The sequence below is a fragment of the Atractosteus spatula genome, chromosome 7 (genome assembly GCF_055471065.1).
Source record: "Atractosteus spatula isolate fAtrSpa1 chromosome 7, fAtrSpa1.hap1, whole genome shotgun sequence".
In the NCBI taxonomy this organism is placed as follows: domain Eukaryota; kingdom Metazoa; phylum Chordata; class Actinopteri; order Semionotiformes; family Lepisosteidae; genus Atractosteus; species Atractosteus spatula.
In genome coordinates, this window is record NC_142712.1 from 14,402,514 (window position 1) to 14,418,410 (window position 15,897).

Genomic DNA, 15,897 nt, shown 5'->3' on the forward strand with positions numbered 1-15,897 from the left:
ACAGTGCAAAACTGAGGAGGCAGAGTTTGAAAGGTGAGAGGTATCTTTTCAATGATGATTGTAATTTTATTAATTCTCAGCAACTGATTATTTTAAAAGTAAACATTCTGAACACGTTTAGTTATAATCACGATATTCTGAAAATATTGCCATTTACATTATTATGTGGATAAAGAAGACTTTAAGAAAAGGTCAAACAATGAATATTATTCATTTTTCGTTAATTTTAAATAATGAACAAATATGTTGTTGGTTTTGAAAGCTGATTTTGATCAACTCCTGTGCATCGTTCTTATTTTTAGCAGGTTACGAAAAATGACCTCCCAGATGTCAACAACACCTGTTCTTAACACCACCTTTATCCGACCTTACGGCTTTTACATCCGTGGTTTCTATGACTTGGAAAACTCGAATTACTATTTAATATTCTTGGGGGTGATTTATGTCGCTACTTTATTAGCCAACGCCTTCATTATGTCCATCATCTGGTTTGCTCAGCCGCTGCACACCCCGAAGTATTTCGGGGTCTTTAGCTTGGCCTTGGTAGATGTGAGTTACAGCACATCACTCATCCCGAAGTCTTTAGATATGTTTATTTACGGGAACAGACTCGTCGAATATAATACTTGTTTAACGCAGATGTTCTTTGTACACTATTTTTCTGCAATGGAATCATATGCGCTGTTGGTTTTGGCATATGACAGATTTATCGCTATTTGCTTTCCTCTGAGATGCAAAACTATCAATTCAAATACTAAAATGATTATAGTGATTATCATCTCTTGGTTTATTCCTTTTATTGTTGTTTTAACAATGGTGTGTTTCGTAACGCGTTTGTCTTACTGTAAATCTGTAATTGTTAACAGTTTCTTCTGTGATCATGGACCGGTATTTAAAATTTCTTGCAGCGATTATTCTATCAATTGGTTCCTGGCTTCATTTTTTGTCGTGTCCTTATTGTTTTTCCCTCTCGCGTTAATATTGTTGTCTTATGTATGTATTGTAGTTGCACTGCTAAAGATAGCTGAAATCGATAGTCGACGAAAAGCATTCAAAACCTGTACTAGTCATTTGATTCTGGTGGCTATATTTTATGTGCCACTATTAGTCACCAACATTATAGCCTGGGTGAACGTGAACATTGATACAAATACCAGAATTCTCAACACATCTTTGTCTGTTAGTATTCCTCCTCTTCTTAACCCAATTATTTACACTTTAAAGACAGAGGAAATAATGGTACAAATTAAAAAGTATATTAGAAACAGGAAAATGGTTTCATTTGTTTAATTAGTAAAGAGATACAATAATACAGTGGTGACAAGATTCGAACAATCATCAAGCCTCTGATTCAACTCAGATGTATCGTCCTTACTTAAAAGACTAATAACTAGTAATATTCTTTTCTCAAACTGTCTGAAATGTCTTGTTTACAGTACCTTTATGCTTTAGATTTTAGAACATCTTATACAATTTTAAGTGAAAGTTGATATAGAATTATTTTTAAAAGTAAGCAAAGTATATGGCATACTGTATATTCCCTACTTTAATTTTCCAAGAAGTAGGGATATAGAGGTTTTACTTAAATGTAATTTTGATGTTGGGCAAATCCCCTTGTATCTTGCCAGCTTCCATAAACAAGTACTCCTTACATGCTCTCTTAAGAATAAAATTTTCCCCTCATACTGTATACTGTATATACAATCTGGAATAACAGAGATATAAACTTTAGCAATAAAACTGTGTTCTTTGAAACCTGGGTTAAAAGTGGTATCGTTTGGGTAAAACATGACAGTGAAATGTATAAATACACAGACTTTGTGAATAGATAAACATTATATGTTAAGTCTGATCAACTATATTGTAACCAATTCTATCCCTACAGAGGCATTAACTCTTTTAAGAAACTTTAATAATGATTGTCCATTGGAAACTATGGAAGAGTTTACAGCTGCCATTAGACTACAAGGATGCAGTATATTGAGTTATAGTTGTAATAATAATTTTTTTAAATCCCTTTTGCAAGCTGATAATATCTTGTCAATTAAACTATTTTGAAATGCCTCATTTGGGGGAGTAATTGACTGGAATAAAATATGTATTTCAAATAAATATTGTATTGCCAATAAGATTTAGGGGGTATCTTACCAAATCATTCATTGAATTTACCCTGTAAAGATTCATGTTGTGCATACTATAGATATAAAATTAATGCATATTATAACTTCTGCCTTTTGCAATGTCAGCACAGAAACTTTACAACATTTGTTTAGGTTTTGTCCTGTTGTTAAAACATTCTGGATGGATATGAAAAATTGTATAAGGAAGGATTCTAATATTGACATTTATTTTAGAAAAATATGTTACAGTATGTTACTTTTAAATCCCATTGGAAAAAATAATAATAATGTTTAATTGACTGAATCATTATGCTTGCCTGTTATTACAGTATATACAGTGCCTAAAATAAAATGGTCGGAGAAGAGATCCACATTTTACAATTTGAAAAGGACAGAGAGCACTGTAAGGGCCAATCTCCAGACTATTTCTGTTAGAACAGAAAAGCACTGTGTGCCTTATATTTACCTCATTTAATCTTTTTTTGTGAAAAGCAACTGTATTACTGTAACCCTGATGAGGTTCTATGTATTCTCATGTATATTGTATATATTTTTGTTGGTGCATTTAAAAAGTTAAAAAAAAAACGTCTTGTCAAAATGCAGTAGGTCTTTGTGTCCTTTTAGGACATAAGAGTATCGTTATGGTGTTGACTTCAAAAAAGAAAGTTCTAAATATTTTGCTTAGACATTATAGTGCATGCTACTGGTAATATTCTAAATGTTGCCTTTGCTTTTAATTATCGTTTCTGTAATGCAGTATACAGTAAATAAACAATTTCACTGAAAATGTATATCCACCAGCTTTTAAAGTAGATTGGGGCACTTAATGCAACAGAAAATAAGATATAACATCTAGCCCTATTAAATGTCTATTATTTCAGTATTATAGTAGTCTCTGTGAAATGTATTCAGTTGAAAGCTGTGAAACTCTCCAAATTCACTGTTTCAAGAGATCAAAAGAAATGAAGAATGATGAGGATTCTCCATCTTTCTGATTATTTTGTAGACGAATATATCATAAAAATCACAAATTAAGTGGTATCGATACTAAAACTATTGTATCCATGTCTGTCTTCACACATAGTATCATGAATATTGTATAATCAATTAAACTGTATTTAGAATATCTAAATACAGTAGATATACAGTACAGAGATAGAATATCTAGATACAGTAGAATACAGTATTATACTGTATTTAGAATAAGTATCTGGTATGCATTACATCCTGTACAGGTTTACATTCATAGTGTATGCACTACAGCCTATAGGCCCTGACAGTAGTACAATAGCTAATGTGCACACAGTTACCCGATGTTTGATGTCTGAGGCTGCTCCACAGCCAGACCTCAGGGATAGATACTGTATACAGTGTTCAACCTTACAGCAAGATGCGGCCGATTAATCTGAAGACATGGAGGTTTGCAAACGCATGGATAGACACTAATAGAATATTTTTTACCTGAACTGAATGGTTATTAAATGACACCTTGTTCTGTGATGCCAGACAGCAATAACAAGCTGTAGTTTTCTATCCCATTGGACCCTGAAGACAGGAAGCCTGTGACAAATGCTGAGAATTCCTGCTCTCTGCTCTCCGTCACATATTGTTTAAAATAATGAGGGCCTTTCTAAGCTGTTCCTTGGAGCATTTGCCCTTGCACTGATAGTAATGTGTGATCCCATACACACAGACACACCTGTACACACACAATCAGTAGTGTCAGCCCCTCAACAGAATTCCATGTACAGTAGGAAACATGAAAGTACTTGTGGAAAAGGTATGGTAAAATTATCATAACCATTAATAATTGTAGTATAGTACTTTTAGCTCTTCTGCATCACAGTCTTTGGAAGATAGGTTCGGTTCCAGTGTGGTACAACTTTAGCGTGGAGTTTGCATGTTCTCAGCTTGCCAACGTGGGATCTTTCTGGGCTCTCCAATTTGCTACCACAGTTGAAAGCCAAGTTAGGCAGATTAAATGGCCTTTCTAAATTTCTCTTTGGATCTGTGTGTGTTCCAGGGCATGTTATTATTGCCTGATGTAAAAATTAATGTAAATAATGTAATTATTACATTACATTATTAGGCTCTATATTTTATTATCATATTTTTGTTACTTCTGTTATTAACCAATATATTGAGAACTGTTAAGTCCCACTTTCTGTTTTTATACAGCTGTAGTCCATGTACTGAAAATTTTTTATTTTTTGTCTCTGTTGCAATATCTTTCTGTATCCATTTTGGCAAGTATAATATCTTTTTTTACATTCAATCTTGGGCATTTTATGCAGCTTTTAGAACACCCTTCCCTTTTCACCTTTTTCTTAATATCTCCATAATAGCATTTAGGCCATATTTCTTTGAACAGAAATTCATTGTTTTAGGGATGAATTACATTTAAAACACGTTCATTCTATCCTCCATATCCATCTGTTCCCAGTTTGCTCTTTGTGAGCTCTCATTCATCCATGGTTTACTTTTTAAGGATCTTCTCTTTCGATTTATCAGAAGCTTAAGACCTGTGAAAAACGCTATGGGGACATGATGTGAGTACACCTAGAGGGCGCTCTACTTCTCTCCTGTTCCTAGTTTCCTGTGATTATTCATGTCTTTCTGGTGTGTCTTGTTGTGTAGCCTATTTACTTCCTGTGTCTGCTCTGCTTCTCGCTCAGCATTGAGGTTCAGATGTCCTGAGACCCGCCTAGCTCTAAGTCACTCCTGTCCATGGCCTGAGGGCATAGGTTTCTATACAGCATTTCCTGAACAGCTGAGCCTGGGCTAACCCCCATCTCGTCACTACGCATAGGGTCTTTTTCGCTCTTCTGCCATTCCACGGTTCGTCCCTTCCGACATCCCTGACATTAATATCTATGGTATTCACTATTAAGTAATGCCTAATAATTTCCTGTTCATATTAACATTTTGTAAATAAATTATAAAACTTGCATCTTAAAATGAGCACCATTTCAGAATTATCCTACAATACAGTAACTTTGTTTGAGAGTTATAGAATATACTGTATCAAGAAATGATTTGTTTTCTAAACAAGCCAGAAATCATTTTAAGAATATTGTCAAATATTCACAGAAAAAACAGATTGAAAGGACCTATGCATGTCTAACTGACTACAGACTACATTATCTATACATAATCTATACTAATTTTTAAAACAGGTTGACAGGTGTGTGTCTCAAAGGATCATGCCTGCAGGCCTCCATTCTTCCTATGTGTGCAGTCCTTAAAAAACTGGAAACATTATATTAGGTGGGTAAATACTATCAAAAATATTTGGTCATTCCAAATTCTTTGGTAAGTATTACTAATTGCTTAATTGACACAATGATAATTATACTGCAGTATTTTTTCAATATATCTTAATGTCTATTAATTACAAAGGTAGCTAAAAGTGGAATATAAAAGGTTGCCATAATCTTGGTTTTCTGAATAGGAACGCAGCTGTAACCTCCTGGGTAAATGATACAGTGCTGTACAGTATGTCAATACAGGTACCTCTTTGTTGTACAGTATGTATGCAGACATTCCACAGGTTACAGTTATTGCAAAATAGTGTTTACATTAATTTACAAATGTATTCATATATACTAAGCAGTACAAAGAATAAAATAGTAATCGTATAGTAACTGTATACAGTTCAAAGGTGAAATGTAACTTATGAAAACTTTTACTTAAAGAGAAGTGTTTGGAACCAAATGCTTCCTTAAATTAAGAACTCTTTGTATATCAAAGTCATCCAATTGGTTCCCAGTAGACATCAGGTCATTCCATTCTCTGCACTAGAAAGCCTCAGAAATAGCTACTCAAAACCAGTGATCTACTGAAACAAGAAGAACGTCAGCAGCGTCACAGAGACACTTTGGGAGCCTGAAATGTAGGAATCTGTGGGGTGCACATCCATGGATATGGGGAAATGTTTCTTCAGACAATCCTGCCATGGCTGTGAAAGCACATGACAGAGGTTGAAGGACGATACAGAAGGAAGGTGTCATCTGTTACGGATGTCAGAAGGGCATGCCGTGGAATGACAAGGAGAGCAGTAGAGACCCTATGCAGAGTGGTAAAAGGGGGCAACAAGGAGATTAGCCCAGGCCCAGGGGGTCAGATGATGTCGGTATAGAAACCTATGCCCTCAGGCCACGGACGTGGGGCAACCTGGTGCTAGGCGGGTCTTGGGACATCCGTAGCCTCAATGCTGAGCAATTCAAAAACCTTTAAAAAACCCCAGAATTCTGGAGCACCAGTTCTCAACCACATGACATTTAAAATACTTTATTTTGGTTAATTAGCATCTTACAACACAGAAACAAATAGGTTAAATTAATTTTTATATTAACCATCAAAGAGTATAATTTCAATAAGAGCCGGAAGAACCTGTTATGTTCGTGCACTTCTGATGAGAATAATAATATGCTCTACTGTTCACTTTAGACAAACTGGAAGATGTACTGTAGATAGTGATCCCTATATGCAAGAATTTTAAGAGTGCTAGGACTCTCAGAACCACCAGTGTACCCAAAGACCCTCACAAGATAGTAATACTAAATAATTGCCCTTCTTATTACTCTAGAAACTATAATATCTATCACTGTCTACCTGATACATGGAAACACAACACAAAGTATCAACAAGGAACACACACACTTACAAACACAAACCCCTTGGACCCCAGTAACTCAAAACCAATGTCCCAAAATAGATATCCAAAAATTTAACTGCTCCGAAACAGTTCCCTCTGGTAATCCGGCATTCTTTCTTCTGCCACAGCCAAGAGAGGAACAAAACTACATCTAGTCTTTCCATAGTACAAAGATAGTATACTCGTTTTATATGTTCTCAGCTTGCCCCCATAGTTTCTTTCTGAGTTCTCTGATTTCCTACCACAGTGGAGAGGCAAATTGTTATGGGCATACCAGGACATCATTAATTAACAACACCTGTCCTCCAATGGGGTCACAATTTCCGATCATCAGGTCACCTGGGCATCCAACGCACTTTGGAGCTTATCTCTAGGGACTTCTAGTGGCAATCCATGTCAACTGAGGTCAAACATTATGTCCAGGCGTTCCCTACCTGAGCGCGTGTCAAGACCCCTTGTGCTTAAAGATATGGTCTCCTTCATCCCCTCCCTGTCCCACAATGCTCTTGGTCTCACCTCTCAGTAGATTTAATCTCGGACCTACCACGCAGATAAGTGAAAACTGCAATCATGGTGGTCACCAACAGATTTTCTAAGGCTGCGCACTTCATCCCCCTACCTGCCCTGCCTTCCGGCAAGAAAATGGCTGACCTATTTGTCCAGAACATAATCCAGATCCATGGCCTCCCCAGGGACATCGTTTCAGACCGAGGCCCCCAATTCACCTCCAGATTCTGTAGATCTTTCTGCAAAGCCCTGGGCATCTACACATCCCTGATTTCCGGTTACCACCCCGAAACCAACGGGCAAGCGGAGAGAGAAAACCAAAAGCTCCTCTCTTTCCTAAGAACCTACTCGTCCACTTCCCAAGACAATTGGTCTTCTTTTCTTACCTGGGCTGAATATTCACACAATTCACTCACCACCTCCGCCACTGGGATGTCACCGTTCCTTTGTTTACTTGGATAACAGTCCACCCTCCTCCCTGAGGATTGCCCAGCTACCACAGCCTCTTCGGTCCAGGACCTTAACATCCTTAACATCTATCAAATCTGGCGCGCGGCTCGATGCACCCTCCTTACCACATCACAACACCAGGTCACCTTCACCCAGCTCCCCAGTTCCGAAGAGGGCAGTTCGTCTGGCTCTTCACCCTTAATCTTCCCATCTGCCAAAAAGCCCGCAAGTGGACCCTTCCGCATCATTGCACAGGTCACCCCCTGCCGCCTTGCCCTTCCTCAAACCCTAAGAGTTCACCCCATCTTCCATGTGTCCTACCTCAAACCCTTTCTCCATTCCCCCATTTCCCACTAGCAGAACCTCCCCCCTACCCCATGTCTCATTAATGGGCATCCTGCCTATATAATTAACAAAATCCTGGACTCCAGAGGGAGATGTGGCACACAGCAATACCTCGTTGACTGGGAGGGCTATGGTCCCAAACATGGGTCCTGGATCTGGGAGAACAACAGTCACGACCACTCCGTACTCCAGGAATTCCATTGGACCTTCCCAGACAAACCATCTAGGGCATCAGGAGCCACCCGTAGGAGGCACTGTTTCGGGCACACCGGGACATCATTAATTAACAATTAACATTCCACGCCTGGCCTGCTATTTAAACCCGTCTCAGTCCACACCCCTGCACTTGGTATTGTACAGTCTCCTCTATCTCCTAAGCTCATCTGCCACTAGAAGATCAATCTCTTAATGACTTTTTTGGACATCACCTCTACATTGCTTTCCTTGGGTACCGACTTTGTCTAGCCCTTTTGGAATCATTTCCCTTCTCCACTTTTCTACCGAGACTGACCTGCACAAGGTTCCCCTTTTAGTCTCGAAAAACAAATTGTGCAGACTTTGGCCATTATGGATATGTATGTGGGCAATGGCCTGGAGCAGCTGATTTTCCTGTTAAGGCACTAGATTTTTTTTTGAAATATCAACACATACACCTCAAGAACCTGGAAAATGGTGTACTTTGAAAAAAATGTATTAATTTCCTACCTTAATAAGGATATTACAGTGACTGTAGTTGTTTAAATATTGTTATTTTACTTTAACTTAAATCTAGTATATATTTTATTATGCTATTTTTGTCATTGATAATCATCCTTATTATTAAGAACCTATCATATTGCAAACTTTTAACTTCCACTCCATGCTTTTTTAATGCTTTAGTACATGTAATGGAAAAGTATTATTTTTTCTCTCTGCTGCAATATTATTCTGTATCTTTTTTGCAGTACTAATGACTTGTTTTATTTTTATATCTTTGAACCTTGGATAATTTATGCAGCTTTTAGAGCAGACTCTTCCTTTTTACATTTTCCGTACTACACCCATTAAAGAATTTAGGCCACACTGTATTTCCTTGACTACAACTTCATTGTTTTAGGAATGAATTCAATTTAAGACTTTAACAGTTTTTAAGTATGTCCATTCTTCCCCCATATCCATCTGTTCCCAGTTTCTGGCTTGTTGCTCTCCTTCGTTCCTTCATAGTCTGCCTTTTAAAACAAAACCTATAAAACCTCATTTTAATTTACTTGTTCTTTAGGAATCTGATGCATTCAGAGAATGTGCTCACTGATCACAATGTGGAATGCCTGGCAATCTGGGAAACAAGATTATTTTAAAAAGTAGTTTAATTTACTGGATTTAGTTAGCTACTGTAATTCTGTTCACAAAAGAGTACAGTTTAGATTTTCAATGAAAGTAAAGAATTTACAACCACGTACTTTCTTTCAACACATGAAACACAAATGAAGATTAATTAAACTAAAATTTAATCTACTTAAGTAATTAATAGTAAAGAATAATACTTACAATAAATCTTAATCTTAATGGGAAAATCTTTGATTTAAACCTTTACAATTACTTCTAACTGACAGGAAAACAGCCAGTCTCCTCTCCTTAATATTTAACAAGTGCTAATTGCAACATACTCATATTTTCTTGTGACTTACTAGTTACTGTTACAGAAAGGCTGCCCAAGAGGAGACTTTAACTAATGAGGCAATTAACTGGCACTTTAAAGTGTACATTCAATACAAATAAGGTCTGATTCCTCGACACCTCTCACCCCTTGGAATACATCATGTGACTGAGCGTCATTGTTGTCCTAAACAAATTAGAGAGCCTCTCCACTACAGTGCAAAATTGAGGAGGCAGAGTTTGAAAGGTGAGAGGTATCTTATCAATGATGATTGTAATTTTATTAACTCTCAGCAACTTATTATTTTTAAAGTAAGTCTGAATATGTTTAGTTATAATCACGATATTCTGAAAATATTGCCATTATTATGTGGATAAAGAAGACTTTAAGAAAAGGTCAAACAATGCATATCATTCATTTTTCGTTAATTTTAAACAATGAACAAATGTTTTGTTGGTTTTCAAAGCTGATTTTGATCAACTCCTGTGCATCGTTCTTATTTTTAACAGGTTACGAAAAATGACCTCCCAAATGTCAACAACACCTATTCTTAACACCACCCTTATCCGACCTTACGGCTTTTACATCCGTGGTTTCTATGACTTGGAAAACTCGAATTACTATTTTATATTCTTGGGGGGGATTTATGTCGCTACGTTATTAGCCAACGCCTTCATTATGTCCATCATCTGGTTTGCTCAGCCGCTGCACACCCCGAAGTATTTCGGGGTCTTTAGCTTGGCCTTGGTAGATGTGAGTTACAGTACATCACTCATCCCGAAGTCTTTAGATATGTTTATTTACGGGAACAGACTCGTCGAATACAATACTTGTTTAACGCAGATGTTCTTTGTACACTATTTTTCTGCAATGGAATCATATGCGCTGTTGGTTTTGGCATATGACAGATTTATCGCTATTTGCTTTCCTCTGAGATGCAAAACTATCAATTCAAATACTAAAATGATTATAGTGATTATCATCTCTTGGTTTATTCCTTTTATTGTTGTTTTAACAATGGTGTGTTTCGTAACGCGTTTGTCTTACTGTAAATCTGTAATTGTTAACAGTTTCTACTGTGACCATGGACCGGTATTTAAAATTTCTTGCAGCGATTATTCTATCAACTGGTTCCTGGCTTCATTTTTTGTCGTGTCCTTATTGTTTTTCCCTCTCGCGTTAATATTGTTGTCTTATGTATGTATTGTAGTTGCACTGCTAAAGATAGCTGAAATCGATGGTCGACGAAAAGCATTCAAAACCTGTACTAGTCATTTGATTCTGGTGGCTATATTTTATGTGCCACTATTAGTCACCAACATTATAGCCTGGGTGAACGTGAACATTGATACAAATACCAGAATTCTCAACTTATCTTTGTCGGGTAGTATTCCTCCTCTTCTTAACCCAATTATTTACACTTTAAAGACAGAGGAAATAATGGTACAAATTAAAAAATATATTAGAAACAGGAAAATGGTTTCATTTGTTTGATTAGTAAAGAGATACAATAATACAGCGGTGACAAGATTCGGAACAATCATCAAGCCTCTGATTCAACTCAGATGTATCGTCCTTACTTAAAAGACTAATAACTAGTAATATTCTTTTCTCAAATTGTCTGAAATGTTTACCTTTATGCTTTAGATTTTAGAACATCTAATACAATTTTAAGTGAAAGTGGATATAGAATTAAGCAAAGTGTATGGCATATTGTATATTCCCTACTTTAATTTTCCAAGAAGTAGGGGTATAGAGTTTTTACTTAAATGTAATTTTGATGTTGGGCAAATCCCCTTATATCTTGCCAGCTTCCATAAACAAGTACTCCTTACATGCTCTCTTAAGAATAACATTTTCCCCTCATACTGTATACTGTATATACAATTTGGAATAACAGAGATATAAACTTTAGCAATAAAGTGTTCTTTGAAACCTGGGTTAAAAGTGGTATCATTTGGGTAAAACATGACAGTGAAATGTATAAATACGCAGACTTTGTGAATAGATAAACATTATATGTTAAGTCTGATCACCTATATTGTAACCAATTCTATCCCTACAGAGGCATTAACTCTTTTAAGAAACTTAAATAATAATTGTCCATCGGAAACTATGAAAGAGTTTACAGCTGTTATGAGACTACAAGGATGCAGTTTATTGAGTTATAGTTGTGATAATAAATTTCTAAAATCCCTTTTGCAAGATGATAATATCTTGTAAATTAAACTATTTTGAAATGCCTCATTTGGGAGACTAATTGACAGGAATAAAATATGTATGATGTCAAATAAATATTGTATTGCCAATAAGATTAAGGGGGTATCTTACCAAATCATTCACTGAATTTACCCTGTAAAGATTCTTGTTGTGCATGCTGTAGATATAAAATGAATACATATTATAACTTCTGCCTTTTGCAATGTCAGCACAGAAACTTTCCAACATTTGTTTAGGTTTTGTCCTGTTGTTAAAACATTCTGGATGGATATGAAAAATTGTATAAGGAAGGATTCTAATATTGACATTTCTTTTCGAAAAATATGTTATGTTACTTTTTAATCCCATTGAAAAAAATATAAAAATTTAATTTTTCATTGACTGAATCATTATGCTTGCTTGTTATTACAGTATATATCTAAAATAAAATGGTCAGAGAAGAGACCCACATTTAACAATTTAAAATGGGCATAGAGCACTGTAAGGGCCAATCTCCAGACTATTTCTAAATGTTAGAACAGGAAAGCTCTGTGTGCCTTATTTACCTCATTTAATCTTTTTTTGTGAAAAGCAACTGTATTACTGTACTGTATGTACCCCTGATGAGGTTCTATGTATTCCCATGTATATTGTATATATTTTTGTTGGTGCATTAAAAAGTTAAAAAAAAACATCTCGTCAAAATGCAGTAGGTCTTTGTGTCCTTTTAGGACATACTGTACTGTAAGAGTATTGTTATTGTGTTGACTTTAAAAAAGAAAGTTCTAAATATTTTGCTTAGACATTATAGTGCATGTTACTGGGAATATTCTAAATGTCGCCTTTGCTTTTAATTATTGTTTCTGTAATGCAGTATACAGTAAATAAACAATTTCACTGAAAATGTATATCTACCAGTTTTTAAGGTAGATTGGGGCACTTTATGCAATAGAAAAAAGATATAACATCTAGCCCTATTAAATGTCTATTATTTTAGTATTATAGCAGTCTCTGTGAAATGTATTCAGTTGAAAGCTGTGAAACTCTCCAAATTCACTGTTTCAAGAAATTTATGGGCGGAGCGGTGGCTCTGTGGCTAAGGATCTGTGCCTATGACTGGAAGGTTGCTGGTTCAAATCTCACACTGGCAGAGGAATCCTACTCTGTTGGGCCCCTGACCAATGCCCTTAACCCCAATGGCTCCAGGGGTGCTGTACAATCTCTGACCCCAAGCTTCTCTCCCTGTCTGTGTCTCATGGAGAGCAAGCTAGGGTATGTGAAAAGATGAATTCCTAATGCAAGAAATTGTATAGGGCTAATAAAGCAACATTATCATTATTATTAGATCAAAAGAAATGAAGAATGATGAGGATTCTCCATCTTTCTGGTTATTTTGTAGACGAATATATCATAAAAATCACAAAATACAATTAAGTGGTATCGATACTAAAACTATTGTATCCATGTCTGTCTTCACACATAGTATCACGAATATTGTATAATCCATTAAACTGTATTTAGAATATCTAAATACAGTAGATATAGAGTACAGAGATAGAATATCTAGATACAGTAGAATACAGTATTATACTGTATTTAGAATAAGTGTCTGGTATGTATTATATCCTGTACAGGTTTACATTCATACTGTATGCACCACAGCCTATAGGCCCTGACAGTAGTACAATAGCTAATGTGCACACAGTTACCTGATGTTTGATGTCTGAGGCTGCTCCACAGCCAGACCTCAGGGATAGATACTGTATACAGTGTTCAACCTTACAGCAAGATGCGGCCGATTAATCTGAAGACATGGAGGTTTGCAAACGCATGAATAGACACTAACAGAATATTTTTTACCTGAACTGAATGTTCATTAAATGACACCTTGTTCTGTGATGCCAGTCAGCAATACCAAGCTGTAGTTTTCTATCCCATTGGACCCTGAAGACAGGAAGCCTGTGACAAATGCTGAGAATTCCTGCTCTCTGCTCTCTGGCACATATTGTTTAAAATAATGAGGGCCTTTCTAGGCTGTTCCTTGGAGCATTTGCCCTTGCATTGATAGTAATGTGTGATCCCATACACACAGACACACCTGCACACACACAATCAGTAGTGTCAGCCCATCAACAGAATTCCATGTACAGTAGGAAACATGAAAGTACTTGTGGAAAAGGTATGGTAAAATTATCATAACCATTAATAATTGTGGTATAGCACTTTTAGCTTTTCTGCATCACAGTTTTTGGAAGATAGGTTCGGTTCCAGTGTGGTACAACTTTAGCGTGGAGTTTGCATGTTCTCAGCTTGCCAACATGGGATCTTTCTGGGCTCTCCAATTTGCTACCACAGTTGAAAGCCAAGTTAGGCATTTCTAAATTTCTCCTTGGATTTGTGTGTGTTTCAAGGCATGTTATTATTGCCTGATGTAAAAACTAATGTTAATAATGTAATTAATTTAGGCTCTATATTTTATTATCATATTTTTGTCATCTTCTGTTACTTCTGTTATTAACCAATATATTGAGAACTGTTAAGTCCCACTTTATGCTTTTATACAGCTGTAGTGCATGTACTGAAAATTTATTATTTTTTGTCTCTGTTGTAATATCTTTCTGTATCCATTTTGGCAATTATAATATTTTTTTTACAGTGAATCTTGGGCATTTTATGCAGCTTTTAGAACACTCTCTCCCTTTTCACCTTTTTCTTAATATCTCCATAATGGCATTTAGGCCGTATTTCTTTGAACAGAAATTCATTGTTTTAGGGATGAATTACATTTAAAACACGTTCATTCTATCCTCCATATCCATCTTTTCCCAGTTTGCTCTTTGTGAGCTCTCATTCATCCATGGTTTACTTTTTAAGGATCTTCTCTTTCGATTTATCAGAAGCTTAAGACCTGTGACAAACGCTACAAAATAATTACTGGACCTCTTGCTCTTGAGCAGTGCAGTTAAGGGACTCCTTAACTTTGTACTGTCCGTTTTGTGGTATATTGTAAAAGTGCAATAGAACTCAGTGCTTGTATTGTATCACGTGACCTGTAAGAGACCGTGCAGGAAAACAACTGGTAGGAGACGTTTAACGCATGTCTGGTGGAGCACACAATAAAATAAGTTAGTTTTCTAAAACTTGATTGTGTTGGACTTATATTTATCGTGACATAAGGCACCTTTTAGAAAGATTACAATCACACATTCAAAAGCTGTTCATTAACATTTCTTCTCTGACAGTCAAATACCAGTCAATACTAGCAGAAGCTACACCTTCCCTCTGCTTCTCATACAACCACAACAAGAAAGGGACACGATGCGAGAACTACAGTATCATACTACACACTCAATTGTTTTGACCATGTTATTTTACTTTACACACAGCAGAGCACAGGCTTTTTCATACAGTACGTTGATATTACATTATTGCAACTTACTCATGATTTACCTTTTACTGTTACAGAACATGTGATTAAGCTTGCCCCGCAGGAGGCATTAACTAACGAGGCAATTAAGTGGCCTTTCCAGGTATACATGTTTAGTACAAATAAGCTCTGGTTTCCCAATAAATCTTGCCCCTCGAAATACTTCATGTGATTTAGCGTAATGGTAGTTTATTATAAATTAGAGAGCCTCTCCACTACAGTGCACAATTGAAGAGGACGTGTTTGAAAGGTGAGTGGCCTTTTTTAAATGGTGACTTTAAGAAGTATCTGGTTATTTTAAAAATACTGTAGACATAGAGAACATTTTGTTAATTTTGTTCATTCTTATAATCATGAAATTGTGAATATATTATTATTTTAAATAGTTTAAGTTCCATTACATCGCAAAGTATCCAAGTTGATAAGAAAACGTTAGGCAATGAATATTTTAACACTCTTTAATTTAAGTCAATTTTAAACAAATGTTTTGATATTTTTTTAAATCTGATTTTGAGAAACTCGAGTATAATTTTTATTTTTTAACAGGTTAAGAAAA

General features: G+C 36.0%; 2 protein-coding genes across 2 annotated transcripts; both read left to right on the top strand.

The window, feature by feature from the left end:
- Nucleotides 1-315: 315 nt before the first annotated feature.
- LOC148830553 (olfactory receptor 51F2-like) lies at nucleotides 316-1,290 on the top strand. The gene has a single exon (XM_088920063.1). It carries the CDS (start codon nucleotides 316-318, stop codon nucleotides 1,288-1,290), a length of 975 nt encoding a protein of 324 aa, XP_088776189.1.
- An 8,944-nt stretch (nucleotides 1,291-10,234) lies between these two features.
- Nucleotides 10,235-11,209, top strand: LOC148830554 (olfactory receptor 51F2-like). Its single transcript, XM_088922416.1, has one exon. It carries the CDS (start codon nucleotides 10,235-10,237, stop codon nucleotides 11,207-11,209), a length of 975 nt encoding a protein of 324 aa, XP_088778542.1.
- The last annotated feature ends 4,688 nt before the right edge of the window (nucleotides 11,210-15,897 follow it).

Bases quoted from the DNA above. Each gene is read 5' to 3' on its own strand.
- LOC148830553 (XM_088920063.1), top strand. From the start codon at position 316: ATGACCTCCCAGATGTCAACAACACCTGTTCTTAACACCACCTTTATC.
- LOC148830554 (XM_088922416.1), top strand. From the start codon at position 10,235: ATGACCTCCCAAATGTCAACAACACCTATTCTTAACACCACCCTTATC.